Raw genomic sequence first — 26,052 nt, forward strand, 5'->3', positions numbered from 1 at the left:
GTTTAGCTTGCCCGTGTTGGGAGTGTGTAAATCACTCCACAGCCAAGATCCAAGGCGACGATTAACACACCTGTGATTTCCGCTTGCTGCGTCAAAATATTATTCCTCTGTTTAGTATACCCGTATCCGTCGAATGAAGACAGCCTAGGTGAAGCATAGCCCCTAATAGCGGATAAAGGCTCGTGGCACGAACACCGCTTATATTCTCGGTCCTGCGTCTATCCAAAAACATCATTTCACTCAAGCGACATATCATTCCCACCATTTCCTCTTTGACAACACCATCCACCATCCTATTTGCCCACGAAGATTCCCATGATGGCTTCTTTTTGCAACCCATACAGGGACTCAGACACTTTCATCCCCCATGCAAACGATGGAGAGTGGAGAATTTATTACTCAACGTATCCCTGGACACCCACGGCAGAAACACCATTTGCCAATTCTCAATGCATGCCCACACTACAACCACCTTCCGAAAAAACCAGGACATACAGCACAACATCATCCCCGTTTATCTCGCATGGCATCTCGCCCGGGTCTGATAGCAGCTCAGTTTGGTCCTGTCATACGGACACACAGAATAATGTGTACGAGCCGTCCGGGAAACTTCAACAAAGCCACCAGCACAATCCCTTTTTCAATGAAGTTCCCGACTTTATCGGCAATAATAATGCCTTGGGAAGACACAGCATTTCCGAAGATGAAATCCAAGCATCAAGGTCTGCGTATGTTCCTCCGACATCCCTCCCTTCTCAATAACCTTGTATTCTGATTGTATCACAGTGTGATGCGCTCTCTGATCCGTTGTGGCTGGAAGGGTTGTACGTATTCTGGGGGATTTTCTCGTGAGGCGTGCCTATGGCGGCATATCAAATCAACCCATATCTCTCCGAAGGCTCTGAAATGTCCGCACTGCAACAAAACCTTTGGACTTGGGCGTGAAGATAAGCTTCGAGCACATAAACGGCTCGCGCATAGACGCGGGTAATTAAGCTTGTATTATCTGTGTTCTTTTGGTTTTCTGGTGTTGTGAAATTCTTATACCGGGAAAGTTTGCATATAATGGATAGTTTTTTGCGCTCATGGACTCATCGAGATTACTAATAATCCAAATGGCTTAGCATTCCGTAGCCTTCACTTAATTGTTATACTGGGAGACCAGAGGAAAAGAGAAATACCCAACTACACACTGGATTTGAGTTCTTCGAAACGGTGTGTTCGACCATCTTAGGCCGTAGAGGCAATAAGTTATCCAAGCCCAACTGACAGTGGATAGGTGCTATAGTGGAAGAAAACGTGCAAGGCGAGCAGTGCGGAGGAAAAGCGAAGACTGACGGCTCCGGTGCAGAGGTGTGAAGTGAAAGTATCGCTGCGGTCTGTTCTGCTACCCGTGTATAGATATTGAGTTCTGGCTAAGAAGCTGAATCTTTCCCATCTTTACCAATTTTAAAGGAGTCTTTCGCAAGTATCTGGGTTTTGGAATCCAATAGAACCCCCGCCGGAGTAGTATAACTTCAAAAAGGTCTGGCGTGGTCGGAGTAGCTGTTAGAAAGAATTTATTGTATTAGAAGTTCATCTAGCGGTAGTGGGTGAGTGATCACTTGACCGGACCGGTTATGTCAAGAGGACGACGTGGTATGCTTGATCATGATGCAAAGGCTTGCCGAACATGCTCTTCCAGGTGCAACACATTCTCCACCCCCTTCCAAAATATGGAGTCAATCCGCAGAAGGCCAAGATGAAGGCAAGGTAGAAAATCGCCCTTCAGGCGCATGTCTCGGCGCACGTCACGGAGACAAGCCACCCACTTATCTGCCTCCTTACGATCAACGGAGCTCGCGGCCATTTCGAGTATCTGGAAACATATGGATGAGAATGCGGTCGCACTCCAGGCTGGCCATACAGTTTCAAGATCCTCAGGCTTTAAATCGTGAATATATTCAACCGCTGCCCAGAGGCAAACTTCTGCTCGGATCCGGGCCTGCTCACGTGCCATCGCATACTCTGCATCATCCGACCTTTCAACAGTTGGCTGCATGAATGGTCTGAGGGCAGCCCTGCAAATGCTTAAATGAATATAATGGTACTCCATTTCAAGCGTCCTCTCTAGCCCCACTGGTCTGCCTTGATCTGATGGTCGGGAATGGCTCGATGATGCGGATGCTTGTCCATGCCACAAATGGAGATCCTGAAGTAATGGACCAGTTATTGCGATGGTCTTCTGAAAATCGGCACACAACGCATTGATGGAACGAGGAGAACTAATTTGGATTAGTCGCAAAATTAGGGCAAACTAATAGACAGGCGGATTGACTTACTATAATTGGGTTAGGACACGGTCAAGCAGAGAGTCGAGTTCCGCTCGCTTCATAATTTTTGACCAAGCCAAAGGATCAAGGCTGCTAATAGAATAATCATTTTGGCTAAGACTTGTCACGAGCCAGTTATCATAATGCAGCAAAGCTGGACGCCCAAGACTCAATGCAAGCCACTTGTCTGTCGAATAAATGAGACAAGACAAGCACCGTCTCCGAAATATTTCCCATGAAGATATTTGCCAAGAGCTTGGATCCAAATGCAGCCCGAGGGTGTGAGCGCAAGCAATAAGAGTAGCGAGCTGTGACCATTTGAAGCCACTATCTAACACAATTGGGTTCGGGTAAGGTCGAATGACCAAAGTAAGCAATGTCTGTATGATGCATAGCTTCGGTGCATGCACTTCATATGGAATCGCTTCGTTGATAATTTGATGAAGTGCGACTGCCGATGGCTTATCGTATGCGAGATCAATGCATAGTTTTTCGTCAAATTTAGTGAAGGGCTCGACTATTAGATATGCGCTTGCAAGGAGGTATGGCGCGGTGGTCTTGGGATTTAGTTGACCTGGTGGAACGAGCATAGGATATTCTGGTATGACGATCCTATCAAATAGACTGATAAGTCTGAGGCCAATACCTGCTGGTACCAAGGATTCGAGTTTCTGCCTCAATTCAAGCGTCGAAACGTTGTCGCATCCATTTTCTTCCCTGCTGGCACCGAATATTGATGGTTTTGACATTAAAAACTGGATTGGGTTGGAGCCTGACGATACGGATTGGATACTGAGATTTTTGAAATGAAAAGCCTCAGATGTATTGTACTGGTACCGACGGATCAGTAAAGGGTCCATGTCGCCAGTGCTGCCGAGTAATTGTGCTGTCATTGAACCTTGAGTGTCAAGACAAATGGAAGGGCCCTCCCTTTCTGTGGGCACTGCTGGACAAGTAGCTTGTGGTGATTCTTCATCGGCCGACTGTCGAACTCTTGGCAACTGTGGGGACGTGTGAAAGAAACTCCCCGGACTAAATCCAGTTGCCCACGTCCCATCGTCAAATAAACCTGCTATCGAAGCTTCAGACCGGTCAAAAAGACCAGTAAACCCTTCTGACATACCGGCAACTGGATTGTTTGCACCATCATCAATTGCCATCAAAATATCATCAGCCGAGTCGCCAACTGCTGGAACCTCGTGCAACCTTGAGCACGGATCTAACTCATCATCTGAAACGACGGGACATATTGTATTGGAAAACGGTTGCCGTGTCCTTGCCGTTGGCTGCATGAATGTGCACTCTTTCCTATGAAGTGTGCAAAGATAACAAGGAGGCGATCGATCAATGCGACAGGCTGCCTTCTTCGCCCGACAGGAGTCACACGCGCGATCTCGCTTGCTCATGTACCTTCGAGCTCTGCCTGACATCTGAGGATTTTCTAATCTTCGAAAGTTATGGGTGTTGACTTTGGTTGGGTGAATACCACGAGGTTGAGAGGCAACTAAGCCCCACCTTCCACGTGACAACACGTTTTATAAGTGCCAATCACTCTTGGACAATTGCACAATAGACATATTCTCTTTGACGCAAGCTGGTGGACTAAATGCTCACTCCGACACAGCCGCTCACGCCCGACTTACAGGTCAGTTGCTAGGGCTAAAGAAACCACGTGCCCACGAGGTCTAAACACGGGCCTCTTATGAGACCTATTCGCGCGAAGTAAAATTCCAGAAAGGATAACAGGAAGTATTGACGGATATGACATCAAATCTCACATATATATTGATACCGCTTAGTTTTGCCATATACATCTCAAATTATTCTCCCCTCTTGCCAAAATGCACCTCCCGAAGGAGTCGACTCGTATCTTCAATATACGCAAAGCTTTGCGAAAGTCCTCTTTCTGGGTGATTGTAGTGCGCAAACGCATGGGGCATGCCCGGGTATCTCTTCATTGTGACTTCATTCCCAGCATTCTGCATAAGTAGACCATAAAACTCCCCTTCATCCCGTTCAAGATCAAACTCGGCCGTGATAATGTGTGCCTTCGCAAGGTTTTCAAATGAGGGAGCAAGAACGGGTGTGCAAATCCAGTCCTTCGTCAAGATACTTTCTTGCACGTCTGAAAAATTGTTAGTTTAGTAATGAAGGTATTTGCACGAGGGAAATGAGAAAGGAACTCGTACCGTCATCATCGCCCAACCAATATTTCAGAAACCATTGCTCTCTCCCCAAGGGGCCCCAAGGTGCATCATGGTATAGCAAGACACTTTCATAGGGACAAGTGGCCTTGTTCAACTCTCGTGTTCTTAGACAGTAGCGCATGTCTGTCGCTGGAACAATGATCAGCTGCAGTTTCAGGTCAACGCCTGCATCGCGGGCAAAATGGCCTAATACTGCTGTCATTTGACCTCCTGCCGATAGGCCTCCAATAGAAACACTCGACGAATCAATATTGAGCCTAGAGGCATTTGCAATTGTCTGTACTCGCATTCTGCGTCAGTAAAGCAGGATAAAAGAGGCATGGGGTAGCTTACCCATTTCACAGCATCCCACGAGTCGTAGATGCTAGTTGGGTACGGGAACTCGGGAGCGAGACGGTAGTCAACATCTATAACTTTAATTTGAGCTTTGTTGCACATGTGCCGGCACCACGCTGCCTCAGAATTGAGATTTCCAAGAACCCATCCGCCTAAATTCAATAGAAGCCAGAAATTTAGTGCTGGCGACCAGGATTGCAATTTTAAGACAGCCATACCTCCATGGAAATTCAAGTGAACAGGAAATGGCCCTGGCCCTTCAGGGGTATAGACCCTGATCAAAATCTTTCCAGCGGGTTGCGAAACAGGGACCTCTATGTCCTCAACATGAAACACGGCTGGTCCTTGATTATAGTGAGCGTTGGGGTGACGGCTATAACTAACCAACTCTCATAAGGCAGAGTCAATCTTACCTGGGCATGTTGGGAAGGTGAAGCTGTATGCAGCGGGACTTTTCCGAAATTCTTCGAGAGATACCTCGTCGGCTCTCACCATGGAGCTACCATGCCTTTCCCATAAATTTACCCATTCAGGATCTAAACCATCCAAGAACCTTTTCGGGATAGACAAGCGTGATTCTTTCCTGTCCTCTTCTATCGCAATTGCTGTCTGTGTAGTAGACATCGTGATCGGTCGGAGCAATTGGCTTGGTGATCAAAAGGATTTGCCAAAGGAGAAAATGCTAAATGAGCCACGTGGAGTTAATCGTAAATGTCTCTCAGTCAAGATATGTCAGTGTCAATGATCTTTGTAACCCTTCGATAAACTTTGGATATACTGCAGGACTCCGGTTGGCGGCATACAAGGACACCTCGGCTCCGATCTAGGGCTCCGATAGGCATCGTGTGGGGGCGTCTTATCTGCGGGGGCATAGTGGGCCACCCCAGGTTGGTCTGGTCAGTTCCACCGACTGAGCGTTGGTTAAATTAAACACGTTCATCTACATCTTTACTGAGTAGTACAGGATTATATTTTCAACGTCTTGCTCCGCCGAAATGGATTCTGTCGCAGTCGATGATCGGGGAGAACACATAAATGGCATGCACAAGATTGACCAGGCGCCAGCCGATCTCCACGCTGGACGCCGGCGTATCCCTGACAAATTCCCACCTGTCGCACTACTGATCCTTGTTGTCGAGGTGTGCTACTCCACTACCACACGTCGAAATCCACATTTGCATGCTAATACGGACTCATTAGCTTGGCGAGCGGTTTACTTACTTTGGCCTCAGCGGTCCATTGCAGAATTATATTAAGTGCGTCAAGTCCGACATTGATGAATAAACGAATATGTCGGGGAGGAAGTCTAACTACTTTCACTATCTAGTAACCCCTATGTTCCTGGCTCAGACCTCCCCGGTGCGCTAGGCAAAGGGCAAGCAGTCGCATCAGCCCTCGGAAACTTTTTCAAATTCTGGGCTTACGCATCTACCATAATTGGTGCGATCGTCGCAGGTACAGTCTCATATCCCCAGCAATATTACAAAACTATTGCTAAGAGTTCATCAGACCAATATGTCGGTAAATTCAAAGCCATCACTATCTCTCTAGGAGTCTACATCATTGGCTTGACTATCTTGGTCGCTACCGCAACACCGGCCGGTATTCACAGTAATGCTGGATTTGGCGGTTTGGTTGCTGCGATGGTCATAATTGGCCTGGGAACCGGTGGAATCAAGGCCAACGTGACCCCCATGTGCGCCGAGCAATACCAGAATGCGGAACCAGTTCTGAAGACGCTGAAAACAGGTGAGATCGTGGTTGTTGACCCCGAATTAACCATACAGCGACTCTTCATGTGGTTCTACTGGGTCGTCAACGTCGGTGCGCTCTCGCCCTTGATCACAGTTAATGTTGAGGCCAAGGCATCTTTCTGGCTTGCATATTTGATTCCATTAATGTAAGTCCGATAAGAAACACGATATATTGCGAAGACTTATCGTTACCAGTGCAATATGTCTCTCGGCTATTGTTTTCCTATCCGGCCAGAAGCGATATGTTAAGGTCCTTCCACAGGGGTCCGCCATTATAGATGCATGCAAAGTCCTGAACATTGTCCGACAGGAGAAACACTTCCATGATGCAAAGCCCTCATCCCTTGAGGCTGCCGGTCGCTTGAGCAAGTACCCATTTGCATCTTCATCTCGCTACACAGATCAGTACGTTTCAGACGTCCGTCGGGGATTTAGAAGCTGCAGAGTGGGTTGGACTTCCATCTTTCAAAACAAACACATGCTTACAAGCCCACCAGATGTTTGTCTTTCTTCCATTCTATTTCATTTGTTGGATCCAGATTTGGAACAATCTTATCTCACAAGCTGGTCAAATGGCGCTGCATGGAACACCCAACGACCTCCTACAAAACCTAGATCCAATCGCCTTGTGTATTTTCATTCCACTTCTTGACTGTGCGTCTCCTCATAACGATAAGACCAAAACATCTGCTCACAATCATACCTTTAGTGGGGCTTTATCCATTCCTCCGCAAATTCAAAATCAACTTCAGCCCAGTCCGTCGCATCTTTACCGGTTTCCTGCTTGTTTCAGCCTCCATGGTCTACGCGAGCGTGTTACAACACTTTATCTACATATCACCAACTAAAAGTATACACGTGTGGATTCAGGCTCCTGCGTATATATTTGTCGCTATCTCCGAAGCTTTTGTTATCGTAACTGGCTTGGAACTTGCCTTCACACACGCCCCAAAAAAGTGAGTCAACAGTCCCCCCTGACACTGCTTAATACAATTAATAACAATTGTCTCAGCTTGAGATCTTTTATCTCTGCCCTGTTTTGGCTCATGATCGGTATTGCGGCAGCGATTTGTATTGGTCTCACTCCGGTATCACAGGACCCTTATCTTGTATGGATGTATGGATCTCTAGGGATTGTGAGCTTCGTTGCTGGGGGTGTCTTCTACATTTCTTTCAGGAAAAGTGCATCACTTGATCCGGGCGCTCTAGATATTGTGCAAGGGGTCGAAGGAAATAGGGAGGAGGTTTTACAAGTTGCGGACAGTGGTAAACATAGTGAAGCATAATGATCAGGCCATTGAACAAGCTTGGCATTTGTTTCCCCCCATCAAATTTCGCATTCTATTTTATTTCTCATACGCTCTACCATTATATCTTCTCCTGGTCTCGTTGTTATATCCCCTAAGATTTTTTTGTCTACAAAATATGTCCATTTATCACGAAAAGGGCGTCTGTTTAGTAACTCCCACAGGATATGAATGTAATATACGTAGAGTTGGCAAAAGGATCTATCGAAATGAGAAGAGATACCTTCTCCAGATGTCTATCTTCCCGGGCTTTAGTTTATAGACGTTGGGATATAGATATGCGAGACCAAAGCTTCCCTCACCAATCACAGCGTATGCCGGGTAGCCCCACACACCAATGCCGCCAATCGGACCAGGTCTAAGGCCACGCCGAGATAGGTGGTGTTTTCGCCAGTGACAGCGTTTCCCAGAACTTCGATAAGCGACAGTAAATTAGACAACTCAAATTTCTACGAGGAGATTCTCATGACTGTTCATTTCAAGACCCCTCTGCTAACTATTTGATCGGGATTGTGCCGCATTGCCTTGTCCCAATAAAGAGCGAGCCATGAGAAAGGCAAAAGAGTCAGACGGCTGGTATGCTTAAAGCTAAGCGATATTCATGTTCGAACAAAGGATCCTACGGCTTCAGTTGGTTAAGCACTTTGCACGTAAATCAATTTCGCATCTCCGGAATATATAATACAGGCCTGCTCTATTTCCCGTTTCGGCATCCCAAAACATGTACATGGGTATATATTGATATGTCATGGACAAGGCAGAACTACCTGACACCCGATGTGATCCGGGGGTTCGGTAAATCACTTCAGCGGTGAAGCGAGCTTCCTTCCCAAAAGTTATATACAGCAGTGTGCAGTGGCTCGTTCTTATACATATTGTGCGGTTCGAGGACCGCACGCCGCTGGATTCGTATCACCTTCTTTCAGCAGAGGCCAACGTGCAATAAAGACGTCAGTCGGAGACTATACACAGCGTCACTTGTTCGAATCAAGGAATCAAACAATCAACCCGTTAGAGAACTCTGGGTTCTCAGGATCAAATTTCCAGCGGCGTCTGTTTTCCAGAATCCACCACTGAGCCACATGGGCAGCCTCAGTCAGCCACCTGGCGGCATCAACGCCAGCAGTATTCTGCACGACATCAATCAGAGTGATGACATCAAGGTTTTCCTCAGGGGACAGCTCAAGTGGGTCTTTGACGACGTTGGTGAATCGCCACGGGGCGTCGGCCACAAGGGGCACGACGAGACGGTATGGCTTCGCGGCGGATCGCATGGAAACCCATGTTCCTCCGGGGTTCATGGTGGAGAAATGCCATTCTTGCTTGCCATCTTGCTCGGTGATGAGGGGTCGCAGCATTGACTGGCCCTCATACAAGGGCAGTAGGTCGTTCAGGATCTTTGTGGACTGTTCATCCATTGAGGAGGTTTCGATGAGGAGATCCAAGAGGGTGGGGAGGATTTGTGTTGAGAGAACGGGGCTGTCGACTTCGATTTGAGGTATCTTGGGGTGGGAGAAAAACAGAGGCACATGGAAACTGGAAACGTGCGGGTCATGGAAGGCTGTGATACCCCCGTCATTCGGGAGTGATAGACCGCTGGATTCTGGTTAGTGGGCGGCCTAGATGTGGTGTTTGATGTAGGCGAAACTTACTGGTCACCAGCCATGACGAGAAGGGTCTCGTCTGCGACGCCGGCTTCTTCGAGAACCTCCAGGATCTCGGAAATCCACTGATCTTGGTATTGCATGGTATTAAGGTGTCTGTTCAACTTCTCGTTGAGTCCGGAATTCGCATGTCCCATCATTTCCTGATATTTACCGGGGATGAAATAAGGAGTATGGGTATTGTGGGTCAGATGGCTGAGGAACAGGCGAGTGTTGTTCTTTTTGGCATCGGCAAACAGATCCCGAATGTAATTCTTCAGTACCTTGTCCTCATGGCCGTGATCTTCTTCTTCTTCGTTCTCTTCTGGGATGTACTTCCTCCCAGCATCATTGATTGATTCCCGTGTCATGATATGTTTGTACCCTAGATGAGGAGTGAGGAGCTCCTGCTTGTCCCAGGTGCCGTAGTGCGATTGCATCCACTGAGTGTGCCAAGGCCAGGAAGTCCAACTATCTCCGTGGCTGGTGGTGTTCGGCTGGTGGTTCAATGCTTCGAAGATGTGCGGCAAGCAAGGTTGATAGATATCGTGCATGTACTCGAGCTGGTTTTCGACAGCCATGGGGTTGGCACCACAAACAGTGCCCGTGATACTCTTCAAGGTATAGGTACCGGATGTATAAGCTTTGCTCGCACTGATGCCACCATATGGCTTTGGACGCTCTTTATCCTTGCGGAATCCAGTTTCAAATCCGGTCAACCTCTCCGCGGTGGGGGTGAGGTTGGAAAGTCTGGCTAGGACGTCCTCGGGGATACTGCCATTTCCGTAAGACCCATTGATGCGGTCCATGATGTAAGAGTCGGAGCGGAAGGGCCAGATGTCCTGGCGGGTGCTTTCCAACTTGACGAGAATGACATGCTTAATCTTCACACTTCCGTCGTGAAGCGCTTCACGAAGAGGCTCCAAAATGTTGTTTTGGAGGTTCGGGGTGTGCAAAGGATCTTTCAACGGGTTGTAGTGTGCATACTTAGATTCCTGGATAGTCCTGCTGAAATTAAGATAGCGGAATGGCGACCAATCAGGGAATTCACCTGTGGACTCGTCCACAGGCAACCAGTCAAATTTCGGGAAATAATCCAGAGCGGAACGGTCTTTCAACAAAGGGAAGTAGCCCCGTAGCGACGCAGCAGTTACATGAGCAGGCCGATATTTGGGGCCGCCAAATGGTGCGAGAGGTAGGGACTCAGAGAGAAAACTGTACGCCGTATCCTGTGGACGAACAAGACAGAGGAAAATGATGACGGAACTGCACAGGATCACGATGACACGCTTCAACAGCGAATGGGTCTTCTGCACGGGCGGGACTCTGGGTGTATCCAGCAGGGCTACGGAATCGCTGTCACTGTCATCGTAGTCATCGATGGCGATCTCCTCGTAGATCTCTGGATCTGGCAAGGGTTTCTTGCGACGGCAGCGACTGAATATGGCGGAAAAGACTGAAGCCCAAATCTCCAGGAACGCATCTGTCGCACGGAATAGATACGGCGTAGCAAAGTATGCACCGACCATAATCAATCCCTCTACAACGAATGCGACAAACAATCCTGATAGGACTGTCTTGGCCGACACGTCCTTATGGAATGTTTTCGATCTCCGCCAGTAGATCTCCAGGCCCGTTTGGACGTAAAAAGAGATATTAGCGGCGGTCATTCCAGAGAGACCGAGACTAAAGTTGCGTTAGCATTTGAGTATTTCAGGGTCCGACGATAGCTTACCTGGATAATACAGTGACCACGGCCGCAATGTCCCGAGTAGTCCGCCATTCGAACGATCGGGTCAGACCGCATGCGACCAGGATCAATAGTATATCCACCAGAAAGAAGGTGGGGCCCCAAAGAAGGGATGGAAGCGTCATTGACTTCAAATGGACGAAGATATGGAAACATTTGGACAACACGAGGGAGATCAAAATGACAGAGAAAAGATATTTACGTGAAGCTGCCCAGCCAAGGTCAAGATAGTGCTGAGGAGATTTGGCGACAGTAAGGGCGAAGAGGAGCGCTTCCAGAAGTTGGCCACGGAGTTTGTGGGGGACACCCCCTAGCCGGTCGGAAGATTCCATCGCTCATGCATGTAAAGAAGCGAAGTGGCCGTTAAGTCATATGAGGATACAGCAAAAGACACGTCTAAGGGGGAGATGGATGTCTATGAGAGTAAGAAAAAGGAGCGCATGAATCGCAGGCTGCTAAAAGTGGAATATAGGAGACGAACGGAAATGAGCGCGCAGGGCTCTCCAAGGGTCCAACGGGCGGTCGTGGTCTTACTCCACAGCCCGCCACGAGGTGTTTCGGTCAAAGATCGGCAGAGGACGTCCGCGCATGGAGGTAACAGGGTAGCCCTACAGGAGCTAAGAGAGCCTCTGGCAAGATATTAGTGATGATATTGTGGCTAACGCCGGCACAGCTCTTCTGAGTTTCGTATAAATTCCAAGGTTGGCTACATTTCCTACAGCTACGTGAAATTTCCCTACTGGGCAACTTGTCGCGTGCCCCCCTAATGGAAGAATCTGCTAAGAAGGTTCGATTGTTCCTATTGGCCGGTGTTCTCGAACCCCCACAGTTCCATTCGGAGCCCCAAGCGAAATCGCTGCAAATTGTTAAATACAGCCTTGTCATGATCTCTGGTACTTTCACTTTATATACTACGCGTAAATGGTGCCTAGTTCTAGGTCTATAAGTGATTTCGACGCGGTCTAATCATTGCGATTAGGGTCAATGCGGCCGCGTGACTCTGTCCTTATCCGCACTCCAAGACTTTTAGGCTTCCTTCATACGGACCAATGCTTTACAGAATGGCGATATAAGTTGCTACAATGATGCAATAAGTACATACGACCATAGGGTGTGGAGAACAGGGCTTCCCGTCCGCTCAGCCGTACTTAAGCCACACGCCGGTAAGTTAGTAGTTAGGTGGGTGACCACTAGCGAATCCTTACTGTTGTATGTTTTTGTGCCTTTTTATATCACTCTTTTATTCATTTCCCTTTTTTGTCGAATATGGATGGATGTACTAGACTGCAGTAACAAACCAAAGTATAAAGAACAAAGTAGTCGTGGTGAAGATAAAGATAGTAAAACAAAATGCCCTATCCTAATCTTTATGTGTCTCTGAATCACCAGAGGACGCTGGGAACATAACAAAACTGACCAAATATTCATGAGATATTGTGTGGATCGCATGGTTATGTTACAGGTACAGCTAGAAGCAAAAAAAAAAACAAAACAAAGACAAAAAACATACAACAGTAAGGATTCGCTAGTGGTCACCCACCTAACTACTAACTTACCGGCGTGTGGCTTAAGTACGGCTGAGCGGACGGGAAGCCCTGTTCTCCACACCCTGTGGTCGTATGTACTCTCTTCAGCATATTTCCAGTATTTCATTGACGTCGAGCATTGGCATTGGACGACTTGCACTAAGGCCATTTACACTATAAGAGCTTACGTGTTAACTAACTGTAATAAAAAATGTAATTAATTGAACTTTATAGCTTGGACTTCGGCGTTAAGCTGTGCGGGTCATTTCCGCAATACGGCTCTGATGAGCGAAGAACTCTATTCTCCATGTAGAAGATCTATATCAAAGTACATAGAGGCTTAAAATAACGGAAGATCATAAATAACTACCCGCATTCAAAATCCCCCCTTCTCGTCACACAACCATTATAGTTTTCAACCCAGAAACTGGTGAGCAACACGACGAGCGATGCGCGGGATTATTTACCGGTGCTGTAGGAGTCAAGCCCGATGTGCGGACAATCCCTAACACAGAGCAACTGATCAGCATTCGGAAGAATCTTGGAACCGGGCAGCTTACCGTCGATCGAGTTCCATGATCGTACTGTTGGAACAATGCTACCATCTGGGCTTTAATAGCAGCGTGGGTCTCGAAATCAGAATCGTTGTCGCTAACAGGCCAATTGAGAGCCCGCTCCATGGCTGTATAGCCGTGGGCGGTCTTGATATGCATATCGGCTCCATTTTCAAGAAGGATCTTGGCATTCTCAACGAGTCCAGAACTAACTGCGATGTGCAATGCGGTAAGCCCTGTGTCTTCTTCGTAAGACCACTGGCTATCCGTATCAGATTCATCATCGTCCTCATTAATTTCAGACCTGTAGTATTCACTGGCATTATCATTGTCGATTACGGAGGCGTCTTCGTCGCTTTCACAATTTCCGTCTGTATCAACATTCTCAATGCGCTCATTAGTCTTCCCTCCATCGTGGGGATCATGTGGGAATAAGTGCGAGTTGCTGATTTCAGTCTGTGGTGTGTCACAACTCAATCGGGGTCCAGCCGCATCGTCGCCTTCCGTTCGAACACCATTCCCTATCACCGCAGTCTGATGATTTATATTGGTGGTCTCCGATTCAACAAGCATCCGCAGAATTGACGGTTTACTGAGTCCGGCTGCAAGATGGAGAGCTGTACATTTCACGGTCTCTGATCCCCCCCACAGTGTCTCGAAAGAAACATTCGCGCCATGACAAAGCAGCTGGCGACATATGTCTGTTGAGTCACTGCATACAATGGACGCAATGAGCGGTGTCATCGCAGCCAGTGGGGGAAAGTTTATTTCGGCTCCACGACTGATGAGGTATTCGACCATCTCAGCATCGCGGGAAATGACAGCCATAGTGAGGGGAGTGCCTGTGAAAGGCATGAACTGCATTCCAGTGACAACACTGTCGATATCATCATACCAGGGCTCCTCCCACCCATAAGCATTGATGTCTGCGTTGGCGTCTAAAAGGAGCTGCACAGCCCTTTTAGACATCTTCGCAGCGCGTGCGAGTGGCGTTGCTCCATTGCTATCTTGCTCATTTGGATCCTCGCCGTTCTCCAAGAAATAACCCAGCACATTTGTAAAATCGAAGGCAGCGGCGAGATTCAAGCTTGTTATTTTCCGAGGGAGCAGATTCTGGTTCGATCCTTGATAGATTATATACCATGTTTGGAACACCGGTTTGGTTACGGTGCATAGAGATGCCATTAACAGCATCCATTTTGGATTGTTGTCCAGCTTTGCTTCTTGGGAGTGAATGATCCAATTCTTTGCTGCATATCCCAAGAACGGATGATCATTGGTATAAGCTAAGATTTCGTCGCGAGCTTGATCGGAGTCACCAGCCCCGATTGTAAGCTGATCTTTAGAGAAGCATGTGAAAGAAAGCAGAGCGATGCAGATGGTTGCAATGAGTGTCTCCGAGTCTTGCGCACTGAAAGTATGTCTCCAAGGTCCACAGTTATGATCAATATTGTCATTGGTCTGTCTCAGAAATTCCTTGGCCGTTTGGTGAATAAGGAATACACAGCCACCATCTATCGTCACAAAGAGACCACAAATGTTTTTGATTCTCAGTTCGAATTCGTCTGAGCTTTCATTCCCAATCTCCTCATATGAACGATATTCGAGGTCGCCCGCAAGGGCTGTAGCTATCCTCATGTCATCAACTGTCAAAGGCTCCCGGGCTGCCAGAATGATATGCAGGAGCTGCCTTGCAAGTTCTCTGTGCCGACATCTCTTCAGGATAGCATCGAAAGCGTCAACCAGACTCCGCGGCAAGTCTGAAATAATCTTGCGTAGTTCCCGTTTATTGGCTGGCCGCTCACTGAGGCGAATCTCTTCCATTACCAGGTTTAGCCACAGATATGTCCTGTTGTCAACTTGATGTAATTGCTCGAGTAGGTACTCTGTTGCCTCTCCATCGAATCCTTTTCTAGCAGCGAGTTTTGGGATATCGACATCAATGACGTGATTAATCTCGTCTTTTATCCTTTCGGATTCTTGATCTCCCGACAAATGGATTGTAGGGGTCTCTTTCATGACTTCGTGAAATTGCGAGTGAATATTGGAATAGGGGCGGCTGGTCAAAAGAAACTTCAACTTGGGCTGATCTTTTGGGGCTTTCATGGCATCGTGGTAGAAAGATGTAATTGTTTCAACGAGGCGGACTCGGTCATCATCATCACATTCGTCGAGAGCATCCAGTACGCACACGACTTGTTCAATAGCTGGATCAGCAGCTGCCTCACAGAGGATGTCAAACATCTCGTCAAACAATTGAAGTAGCTCCTTCCCATTGAGCCCATAGGGAATAAGCGCATGTTTTACCAGTGACGGGAATGCTGAGAACAACTGGTGCAGAATCGCAGACATGGCGCTTAGTGCGCTTCTTTGGTATGGGGAAATATCTTTGAAGAAGAAATAGCAGACCGCAGTCTGCTTTTGGTGGCTCAAGGTAACCAGGCCCTCGTCAATTAGTGTCCTTGCCAGAACGGATTTGCCTGAGCCGGGCTTAGCAGACAGCCAAAGAAGATCGGAGCCTTCGTTCTCTCGCCAATCCAAAAACTTTTTATTCTCCAAGAACCACTTTCCTGTCTCCAAGACCCTTCGTGGCGTTCTGTTCTTTTGGTTCTCGTATGGATTTGATTGTCGGAACAGTTGTACACACCTGCGCTCTTCGTCGGTCTGACGCCAAATTGATTGCATCAGGGTCTGTTACTCAATACCACGTGTCGTTCTCTCGATCTCTTGCTGGATCTTTTGGAACCCACATTGCATATTGCGCTCGCTGTCTTGTAAAGCCATTTCGATATTTTCACGACTCAGATCCTGAGCAAGCTCGGCACACTTTGTCTCAAGGGCCTTAATCTGTCCCGTTAAACTTGTCCAGACATCGACTTTGAAAACATCTCGCCCATAGCGTTCTGCCCAACTCCGTGAGTGCTGCTTCACTAATCGGATCTGGAATTCGAGAATTGTCCTATACAGCTCCACAGCTGCATTTTCAAAGTCTCGAACAAGCTCCAAGCTATCGACATGATAGCCACCCTCAGTCAATCCGGACTTTCCTGGTCTGATCAGTCTCTCCATAACCCTTAGCCTCCGCACAATGAAGGGTATGGCCTCGAGGCCATCATGGGCATCCGACTTTTGCTGTGTCGGGTTTAAGAGTAGCTAAGGCGAAACATTAAAACACAATTTTAAAGCATTGATCAACTCCTGGGATATACCGGCAAGAAAATACACACCCCAGCCCATGCTAGTGCTGCATGAGGCTCGGAGCTGACAGCTGAGGATACGAAATCCTTGATTGCAATCGTGATCTTCACAGCGTTGTCGAATTGCCCACTGAGGTCAACGGAATGGCTACCGATATCGACTTTCCATTGCGCCAGATTGATTTCTTCAATCTTGTTCTTCGCTATTTGCCGAAGCTGCTCCTCGCGGTGATATGATCCAGTAGCAGCTGAACGCCCGTCACGTCAGATAAACAACTTCCTTGAAGCAATATTACGAACTGACCTAGATTCTTTTGTCTAAGATCACCATTTCCGTCTCCTTCTGTGGCTATGATCTCCTCATATCTTTGGAAGAGCCTCGGGTCTTCTTTGCTGAGAATCAAATACGCTTCATCCCATAAGTCACGAGGGGTATTGTCATCTTGGGCAAGGCTAATACGCGAGTTAGATGCGCCTGGCTGCAACGCCTGGCTGTTGGAAGTGCCAGGTGCTAGGCTACTGTTTTTGTCGGCAGGCGCTGTCAACCGTGGTGTCTCTTTGCTTTGCGAGGGCCGCAGGCCCTTGAGGATAGTTCTTAACCCCATCGCAGAACGGAGTTATATCGAGTCGCATATACTCCGTGTTTCCGGGTACCGACGACAAACACTGTAGAAAAGCTGTGGATTGTTGGTGGGGTGACTCTGCCTAGTGTCTTTTCTTGGCATATCATCTCCAGTCACCTGACAGTCCTATTGATGGCCGAGAGAGAATTCTCTGGCGCTTTACTAAACAGTTAGAAACGAGAGACTGAATGGGCACGATTTGCTGCCGGATCTATGGCGGTAATAGCCCTGCTGTAGCTCGTTCCTGTTCGCGTGGTGGCCGCTCGGGTCAATCCGACAAATGGATGCCCTCGAAAGGCAACAGTGTTGTTTTGGACCTCACAAACCGGCTTGGCTCGATCCGCGCCGTCTATAATCTCTGATAGACGTGCAGCATAAGCTGTTGACGCTTCCTGGCGGGAGGTCATCGGTGATCAACATATTGGACGTGCGTCACATGATTGGCATCAGCCTCGCGTTTTTCGCCCCTTACGCTTCGACTCATCTAAACTCATTCTCGGCCCAACTAGGAAGTCAGCACTTTCAGTAATATGTCTATTCCTGATATGCTATATGGTACTCATGGAAGTGGAAAAACTCCTGGTAGCCGCTGTGGTTGCCCTGGTGTTCTCATACTGGCTTAGGCAGAAGCCAAGCCATACAACTGTGAGTTTTCTCCAGCAGTGTTCAATGTAAAAAATAACTGATGCCAGTCGGACTCAAAACAGTCAAATCGCGCGGCTTTGACACTCTGTATCCTGGCGCAGGGCCAAGTCAAGACCAGAATGGTTTTGAAGTCGAGTGAGAAGCCATCCATGATGAGGTTCAACAAACCTATCTAACTATCCAAAAGCATCATTGCAGTACATGGTCTGGGGTCTAACGTCGATTGGTCATGGACGTGGAAAGATGTCACACAGAGCCCAGCGAAATATGTCCACTGGCTCAAGGACGAGACCATGCTCCCAGCCATTGTTCCCAAGGCACGCATTGCGGTATACAATTATGACACAAAATGGCATAGAAACGCCCCTCAAACTCGCCTACAGCTATGCGCAGAGGATCTAGTGCAAAACCTGCCTATATTTCGCGACGGCGTGAGAGACCGACCGATCATATTGATCGGACATAGCCTTGGTGGCTTGGTCATTCAAAATGCCCTACTTCGCGCAAAATCTTTACAGGACGGGAAGTACTTGTACTTGCTTCAAGCCACCAAGGGATTTGTTGCTCTCGGAGCACCCTTTCGTGGTACGAAAATGCAACCTCTTGCCAGCTTCTGTGCATCCTGTATGTCGCTTGTTGGGGCTGATGGAGGTGTTGTTCGCGATCTCGTCTATGACAATGATACTTTGCAAGACCTATTGCACGAGTTCTGTCAAATTCGGGACCGTTATTTGATACCTGCTTGCTGTTTCTTTGAGTTATATGAAACGGACTATGGTAAGAGGTTTGGTTTACCGGGGTTGTTCAGAGGAAGGGTTGTGCCGGAGTCATCTGCTTGTGTTGATGGATGGGATCGAGTCCCGCTCCAAACTGATCATCTTGCCATGAACAAGTTTTCGGGACCTGAAGACCGGTCCTTTATCAGCGTGTCAAATCGAATTAGAGAAATGTGCGCCGAAGCAAAAGGATCATTGGAAAGCCAGCAGCCTTGTGAGAAGATAGGCCACTGGATGGTCCCTTTTGATCGGAATGAACGCTTTGTCGGGCGTGAGGCCATGATCCAACAGCTACTTGACCGAGTGCCACCGTCCACCATCAAGGATACATGTCAAAGGACAGCTTTGGATGGTCTGGGCGGCATTGGAAAAACCCAGATTGCACTTGAAATTGCATACCGTGTTAAAGATAACTACCCCGATTGCTCTGTGTTTTGGATTCCGGCTATGACAAGTGCCAGTTTTGAAACTGCATACCGAGAGATTGGTAACCGGCTCCAGACCGAGGGCATCACAGAGCCTGGTGCGGACGTGAAAACACTTGTCAAACAAGCTCTCAGCCAGAGTCAAGATCACTGGTTGTTGATCGTCGATAATGCCGATGATACCGAGCTTTTTTTCGATGGGACAACAAGGCTTTCCAAATACTTTCCATCCAGCAAAGGCGGCTCCATACTCTTCACGACTCGTCGATCGGAGTTTGCGGTCAAATGTGACATCCCTGGGCAACATATAATTACTGTGCCCGAAATGACCGAAGGAGAAGCTTTAGCTTTGTTCGACAATACTCTGAATCAAGACCAACATGACATCGAGTCTATAAAAGAGATAGTCTGTCTGCTCAGCTATCTGCCCCTAGCAGTCAAACAAGCTTCTGCGTACGTTTCTATGAAAAGACTTCCAATCAAGACGTACCTTGAGTACTGTCAGTCGAGCGAGCAAGACTTTCTGAGGCTGCTTGGCAAGGGGTTTGAAGATACGACTCGTTACGATGATTCTATCAACCCCGTGGCAATGACTTGGATGATATCTTTCACTCAAATCTCGCGAGATAGTCCACTTGCGGCACAGTTCATCAAACAAATCTGTTTTCTGGCTGAACGGGATATCCCGATCGACCTCCTCTCTCATGGCCACGACAAGATTGAGACAGACGAAGCTATTGGCTCGTTGTTGGGGTACGCATTCGTAACACGGCATGATTACTCTGACATGTTGCAAGTTCATCGTCTAGTTCGCCTCGCGATGCAAAATTGGCTGGAGCAACAAAGTGAGCGACATCTTGCATTCAACATCACCGTCCAGCAACTCGAGGGCTGGCTCCGAAGAACACAGCTCAAAAGCATCGAATTCTCTCTAAGAGCGATGTCTCATGTTCGCGCAGTTTTGGCAGGACCCGAGTCCATCGAGGGACTTCTTCTTGCGGCAGTTCTGGACCAATCGGCGTATTGCTGGGAAGTTCTTGGGTTCCATTTGGCATGGCGGGAGTTCCTGAGTCAAAGATTCAGATTGCTTGCATATCTTCTTGGTCCACGGCATGATGAAACAGTCAAGGCGTGTCACAATGCAGCTCAACAGGACGCCCTAGACTGGACAAGAATGCGAAGTCCTAGGACTGTGCGTTTACCTTCCTGGAAAGACTTGTGCTTTGAAACTGAGGATCCCATGCTAGGTCTCTTTGATGAAGATGGCCTGTTTGGCAAAGAAGCGGTATCTTCTGGAGATACACATCGCTTTCCAGAATACTCCCCAGACGTTTTTATTCATTTGATGAACACATCACTGAAAGAAGAAGCGCCGGATCTCTTCGGCCAAAACATCGTATCATCCTGTGAAGGAAATCTACATCGAAGAGAGATCATAACACGAGAAGTTTCCCAGGAAGCTTTCAGGATTTGCGAGGAATACCTCGGTGCGGAGCACGACCCCTTCATATGGCTGGAACAAGGCTTCACCAGCGTAAGATCTGCAGATGGAAAATACACCGAAGAATTCATACATTATATCAGGGAGACCCTAAAACAGTGGCAAAATGTCCAAGGTCCCCACAATCTCGGTTCTATCAAGCTTTTAGAGCGATTACATCTCATTTATTCGGTGGAAGAAAGGTATCAAGAGGACGTGGAGATATATCGTGAGCTTCTTAGTGCAAAACAGAAAGCTCTTGGCCATCATCATCCGAGAACCATTGAAACTCAAGAGGGATTAGCAGATAGACTCCTTCTGCTGGGCAGGTTTGGAGATGCGGAGCCAGTCATTCGCCAACTGTGGCTATGGAAAAAGAAAGCGTTGGGCAACAAAGATTCCAGCACCATTGCTACCATGGCCAAGCTGTCACGCGTTGTCAACAACAGAGAGGAACAGCATGAGCTGCTAAGCAAGGTAGCCTTGTTGCAAGCAGAGGCTTTGCCGCTCAAATCTGACCATAACTTAAACGATCTTTTCGACATTGCCGTTGAACTCGAGCGCCAAGAACAATATAGTGCAGCAGAACAGACCTACCGAAAGTATCTTGGACTCGACCCTGACATGGTCAGCCATTGGGCACTGTTCGTTATGTATCGCTCTGCTCATGTTCTAGAAATCCAGGGAAAGCTCGAAGAAGCGGAGCAGGCCTATCAAAGACTCTTAGACCTTCAACAAGAAAGATTAGGGGCAAGCCACTCCGACACAATGATGACTCTAGAACGTCTCACTGAATTGTTCAAGAAGCAAAAAAGGGCTGATCGATCCGAATATACCTGCCGAAAGCTCTTCAGGTTGCAGAAAAAGATGTTTGGGCCCCAGAATCATAAAACCTTGGCTACTTTGTCAACTCTGGGAATGCTGCTCGATAACTCAAAGAGTCCACAGGCCCAATATGTGTATCTGGAGCTCACAAAGTCATTGAAGAATTTTGACTATACCTGTCTGTCTTTCAGTCAATCCTTTTTCCTATGGGAACTTGGATTAAGGCTTTGTAAACGCGAAGATTACGAACAAGCAGAGCAAGTGTTCCGTGGGTATCTTCTCGTGGGTAGGAGTCCAGAGGCTTCAGGTTCCCGACGACATGGACTAAAAAGATTTGGCTGGCCAAGTCGCTCTTCTTCCAGGAGAAGTATCCAGAGGCAGAACTGATGTTCCGAGATTGCCTCAATCTGAGAGAAAGAACGCGGGGTATTCAGGACCCTGAGGCAATGACTTCAGTCTACTGGCTGGCACGCTCCCTTTCCCATCAGCAAAAGTTTTCAAAGGCCGAGGAGATGTATAAAGATCTTTTGGAATTGCTAAAGCAAGTATTCCTCGTCGATGGGCTCGACAAAATCTCCATCGCCCATGAACTGTCTCATTCACTGCATAAGCAACAGAAAGAAGTACAGTCTTACATGGTATTTTTAAGAGAAGCCGGGGGCAACCCCTTCTTGGACATACTTCTTTCCCTATCACTTCCCGTTATGGTGCTCTTTGACAATATTAACCCTCTTGCCCAATTCGTTTCTAAGGTATGTTCTACTTCAGATCTATATTTGGATCGCCTCGTCATTTATTCCACGCTAACTTTCCATAGCGCCCTCGTCTGAAGTTTGCACTAGCCGTGTTTGTCTACGTGAGCTGCTTTGGGGGTTTGCTTTCTGTTGTGATCGATGCTTACTTTGGATATTTCTCCCATTTGAACATCCACCAGGGCTGGAAAGGTATAGTAATGAGCGGAGCTTTGGGAGTCTTTCCCTGTCTATCACTGTTCCTATCTTTTGTTCTCGCTAGAGTGGAGTTTTCAGAGGCAAATTAATTTTCAACACTGTAAATTTGAAGACCCTGGCAATCACTGTTTTATTTTTTTCTGAGTCTTCAAATACATCCTCCGTCGTATGAAGTTGCTCTGGTCATCTTCCAGCGAGACAATCTAGTGCCGGAATAATGCCCTCTCCTTGTAGCGAAGAAATCGGTTTTGAGATTATTCCCAATTGCTCCCTCAGACTTTCGATATCTGCTTTCACCAGACCTTGGTCTGCCGAATATATTTGAGATCGCATGACAGATTTCCTACGAAGTATTTCCCCATGGTCTTCTAGTGGTAGTGATACATGTATTGCCGAAGCTCTTTGGGGCTGAAGATTTGATTTCTTGTCTTTGATCAGCTCTTCCAGGCTCTATGTATAATTCATTGCGGTATTGGTACCAGCATTGCCACATTATCTAGTTTACCAGGGCAGTATGCAATGCTCATGATCTGTAGTCAAATTAGAATTGCTCCAAGTGTTATCGAGGTTCAAGTGATAAGGATCCACTGAAAGAACCATGGGATTGACCAGGCAAACAGAGTCTATACACATCCCGGGATTCGATGAGCAAAGCCAGAAATTCTGATAACCAAATCAGAGGTGTTACGATATGTGAGTCCCATCCTTTCAATGAACGAGAATAATTCAATGGACAAAGGAGAAAGGATAAGAAATCCCTTCTATACAGAATGCAGATGCGTAAATCTCATCACACATCAGAAATAATGGCCTATGGACGGGGTTGATAAGCTGGAGTGTCCGCGTCGCTGCACTCGATCTTGCACGTTAAGAACATCCGAATCATCGTCGAAGAGATGAAAATTTGATTTTACCAGAAACTTTATATGTTCTGTATTGTTAGGACGCTATCTTTCTTGTCACAAGTCGGCAAACGTTTGGGGTATATCGAGCGGACGAGAATCAGAATACCAGAGACCAGCCTAACCTCTAGTCTCGCTGCAACCCTATGTTGAACCTTATCGGCTATTCGCGACACGTGTCAGGAGCAAACAAAGGATATGCAAAGGCTGAGGCCCAAGGGGTAGAAAGATAGGGAGATAGGGAGATAGGGAGAAATAGGGAGAGAAGGGGCAGGGAGAGGGGCAGAGAGATGTTACTTTCCATGAAGGGGCAGCCAGCCGTGGTCTTAAGGTCTCAGGTACCTACTAATGGCTTACCTTCAGCTCCAATTGCAAGTATCATGACATCTGCAACCTCCAGGTCTTGGAAGTTCCAGATTGTTCTCCTGTCGATGGCGGGTCAGAGTTGGGTCGCAATTGGATAGATGCACGATCCTTGATTTAAAGCCCATCTTGCAGTTCTCCAAATACCCGGTTTCAATTCCCCTGCAGCATGGAGAATGTTAAAGACTGCCCTTTTAGGTATCTCTAAACAGCCGGTGTGGGACGGATTTGCACCGAACCGCGAACGGGCGTCGGGGTGAGATCAACGTGGACCTGTGATGAACCAATGATGCAGTCCGGGGAGCTATCGGCCTTGCCACAACCAGCCCCCGGACTGGATTTGTTGTGTTCGGCAGAGAGTTGTTTGCTAGATAACCTTCCAAGCCATTCGGTTCCGTTGGGGTATCAACCGGTCACATGATCGGTTTCTACATATAACTCCCGTCGACATTGGCCACCTGATCGCAATGAGCATCCCAAAATGTCATCGGTTCGGATGCGAAAGGACGGTTACCGTGGATGCCGTCCCTGGAGGTGCTGGGGGCGTGGTCAGCACCGTGTTTCGGTCGATATCAAGATAGCTATATAGAAGAGGGTTCTCCAGGTTAAATGGTTATCAACAGCTCAGAAGTATAAAGTCGTTACTCCAATATCAATCTCTATCTTATTTCAATCAAAGACATTTCTTTGACTCTTTGGTTCGCAATGTCCTTCTTGAGGAATTTCTTCGGTACCTCCGCCCTTGCGCCTGAGCCGGCGAAGGAGGAGAAGAAGCCCATCCGTGCTCTGCCTGCTTCATGGTACACCTCCCAAGCTATGTATGAGCTTGAGCGACGATCGATATTCTCGCGCAAGTGGCTTCTCACGACCCACAAGCACCGCGTTCCCAACGCCGGTGACTGCGTTCAATATGACGCCGCTGGCTACGAGTTCGTTATCGCCAAGGACCACGAAGGAAACATCAAGGCTTTCAACAACGACCTCATCCCTGTTCATGTGCACCTTGACCGAAATGGTTTCGTCTGGGTCAACTTGGATGCCAGCGAGACACCAGAGGTGGCCTGGAAGGATGACTTTGAGGGAGTCGATGAGCAGCCCCGATTCGAGCACTACAACTTCGAAGAGTACCAATTTGATCACACCTGGGATATGGAGGGCGAATTCAACTGGAAGATCCTAGCCGATAACTACAACGAGTGCTACCACTGCCAAGTTGCCCACCCTGATATCCCCACCATTGCCGACCTCAACTCCTATTACGTCAAGACCAAGGACGGCCACATTCAGCATTACGGTGCCCCACGCCAGGATCAGATCGAGAAGGGGTTCCGGATAGCGACCACCTACTTCTGGCCCAACGCCTCTTTCAACATCTCGTAAGTACATCACATCATTCTTGCCAACATCAAAACATCGCTAACCAGACATTTTAGTCCCAACTTCTTCTTCATGCAGCGATTCACTCCTACGAGCCCTACCAAGTGTGTAATGCGGTACGAAGTCTATCGCCACAAGGATGCCACCGACGAGGCCTTCAACCTCATCAGCGACATGTACAAGCGAATCATGTCCGAAGACAAGTACCTCTGCATCCACTCCCAGAAGAACCTCAACGCCGGTGTCTTTGTTAACGGCCAGCTTCACCCCGAGATGGAGCGTGGTCCTCTTCACTTCCAGAAGACTGTGCGCGATGTCGTTACACAACACCGCTCAAAGGAGGAAGATGTTGGCCATGAAATCTGGCCCGCTCACCACCCTGTTCCTGAAACCACGGCTGTCACCCAAGAAGAGATCGCTTTCCGGACAGGTACAGACAGCTACATCAATGAGAATGACTCGTTGTTGGGTGGCACCCTTACCCCGGCAATTGCTGTCTAGACAGTTGATGGTGGATGGAAAAGAGAGCGATCCCTTCTTTATATTAATTATGCATGTGTTCCTTTTAGCCTTACGTTTTAATGAAATTTAGATCTTAGTTCGCACGGGCACAGTTTGCCATTACAGAATGAATACTTCTCTCACTTTATCTATTTCATCAAATCTTCCACAATTCGAGTTCTTCCATGTAGCCTAATAACTAAGCCCTGAAGTTATCAATGGCTCATTGCTTTTCTATCATCTTACGGCTCATTCCCATTTAGTACCCCAATAGCTATTGTGGACTCTTGGCCGCGTGATCGCGTGGAAATCTTTTTGACTTTATCTGCCATCTATGCTGTAAAAGGAAAAAGACGCCCATGTAACAAAAGCTATTCAATGCCCTTTTGGGAAGTCAGCTCAATAGAGCCGCCGACGGGCAGATGACTCGAATAACCTTATTCAAACCCCGTTCGAGAGGTCGTGCATAGCAGACAAAGGCGACCTTGAGATATTAAAACGCGGAGGAGACATGGCTCTTTGTCTGGCCAGGATTGTTCCCTCCAGCATTCCTAGCGTTTATTGGCTCTGGGCGGATTCTTTGCTGGGGTCTGTAGATG

General features: G+C 47.7%; 6 protein-coding genes across 6 annotated transcripts; 3 read left to right on the forward strand and 3 right to left on the reverse strand.

Moving 5' to 3' along the window:
• Positions 1–1,648: 1,648 nt before the first annotated feature.
• PENARI_c003G08559 (fungal specific transcription factor domain-containing protein) lies at positions 1,649–3,433 on the reverse strand (the record flags this gene model as incomplete). Its single annotated transcript, XM_022628598.1, has 2 exons — positions 1,649–2,264; positions 2,322–3,433. 2 exons carry the CDS (start codon positions 3,431–3,433, stop codon positions 1,649–1,651), a joined length of 1,728 nt encoding a protein of 575 aa, XP_022491547.1.
• A 699-nt stretch (positions 3,434–4,132) lies between these two features.
• PENARI_c003G03178 (alpha/beta hydrolase) lies at positions 4,133–5,350 on the reverse strand (the record flags this gene model as incomplete). Its single annotated transcript, XM_022628213.1, has 4 exons — positions 4,133–4,437; positions 4,502–4,796; positions 4,853–5,007; positions 5,269–5,350. The coding sequence occupies 4 exons, from the start codon at positions 5,348–5,350 to the stop codon at positions 4,133–4,135; spliced, it is 837 nt and encodes a 278-aa protein (XP_022491587.1).
• Positions 5,351–5,850: 500 nt separating this feature from the next.
• Positions 5,851–7,457, forward strand: PENARI_c003G06352 (uncharacterized protein; the record flags this gene model as incomplete). The annotated part of the gene is made up of 5 exons (XM_022628441.1): positions 5,851–5,994; positions 6,056–6,111; positions 6,183–6,755; positions 6,805–7,027; positions 7,149–7,457. 5 exons carry the CDS (start codon positions 5,851–5,853, stop codon positions 7,455–7,457), a joined length of 1,305 nt encoding a protein of 434 aa, XP_022491318.1.
• Positions 7,458–8,911: 1,454 nt separating this feature from the next.
• Positions 8,912–17,191, reverse strand: PENARI_c003G06806 (uncharacterized protein; the record flags this gene model as incomplete). The annotated part of the gene is made up of 6 exons (XM_022628472.1): positions 8,912–9,512; positions 9,569–11,245; positions 13,421–15,869; positions 16,140–16,542; positions 16,617–16,834; positions 16,891–17,191. 6 exons carry the CDS (start codon positions 17,189–17,191, stop codon positions 8,912–8,914), a joined length of 5,649 nt encoding a protein of 1,882 aa, XP_022491739.1.
• Positions 17,192–17,894: 703 nt separating this feature from the next.
• On the forward strand, positions 17,895–22,399 carry PENARI_c003G03326 (uncharacterized protein; the record flags this gene model as incomplete). Its single annotated transcript, XM_022628226.1, has 4 exons — positions 17,895–17,989; positions 18,042–21,642; positions 21,693–22,112; positions 22,178–22,399. The coding sequence occupies 4 exons, from the start codon at positions 17,895–17,897 to the stop codon at positions 22,397–22,399; spliced, it is 4,338 nt and encodes a 1,445-aa protein (XP_022491633.1).
• A 1,881-nt stretch (positions 22,400–24,280) lies between these two features.
• Positions 24,281–25,453, forward strand: PENARI_c003G07499 (aromatic ring-hydroxylating oxygenase subunit alpha; the record flags this gene model as incomplete). Its single annotated transcript, XM_022628526.1, has 2 exons — positions 24,281–24,951; positions 25,009–25,453. The coding sequence occupies 2 exons, from the start codon at positions 24,281–24,283 to the stop codon at positions 25,451–25,453; spliced, it is 1,116 nt and encodes a 371-aa protein (XP_022491781.1).
• Between the last annotated feature and the right edge of the window lie 599 nt (positions 25,454–26,052).

Source organism: Penicillium arizonense (assembly GCF_001773325.1).
Source record: "Penicillium arizonense strain CBS 141311 chromosome Unknown PENARI_contig003, whole genome shotgun sequence".
Classification (NCBI taxonomy): domain Eukaryota; kingdom Fungi; phylum Ascomycota; class Eurotiomycetes; order Eurotiales; family Aspergillaceae; genus Penicillium; species Penicillium arizonense.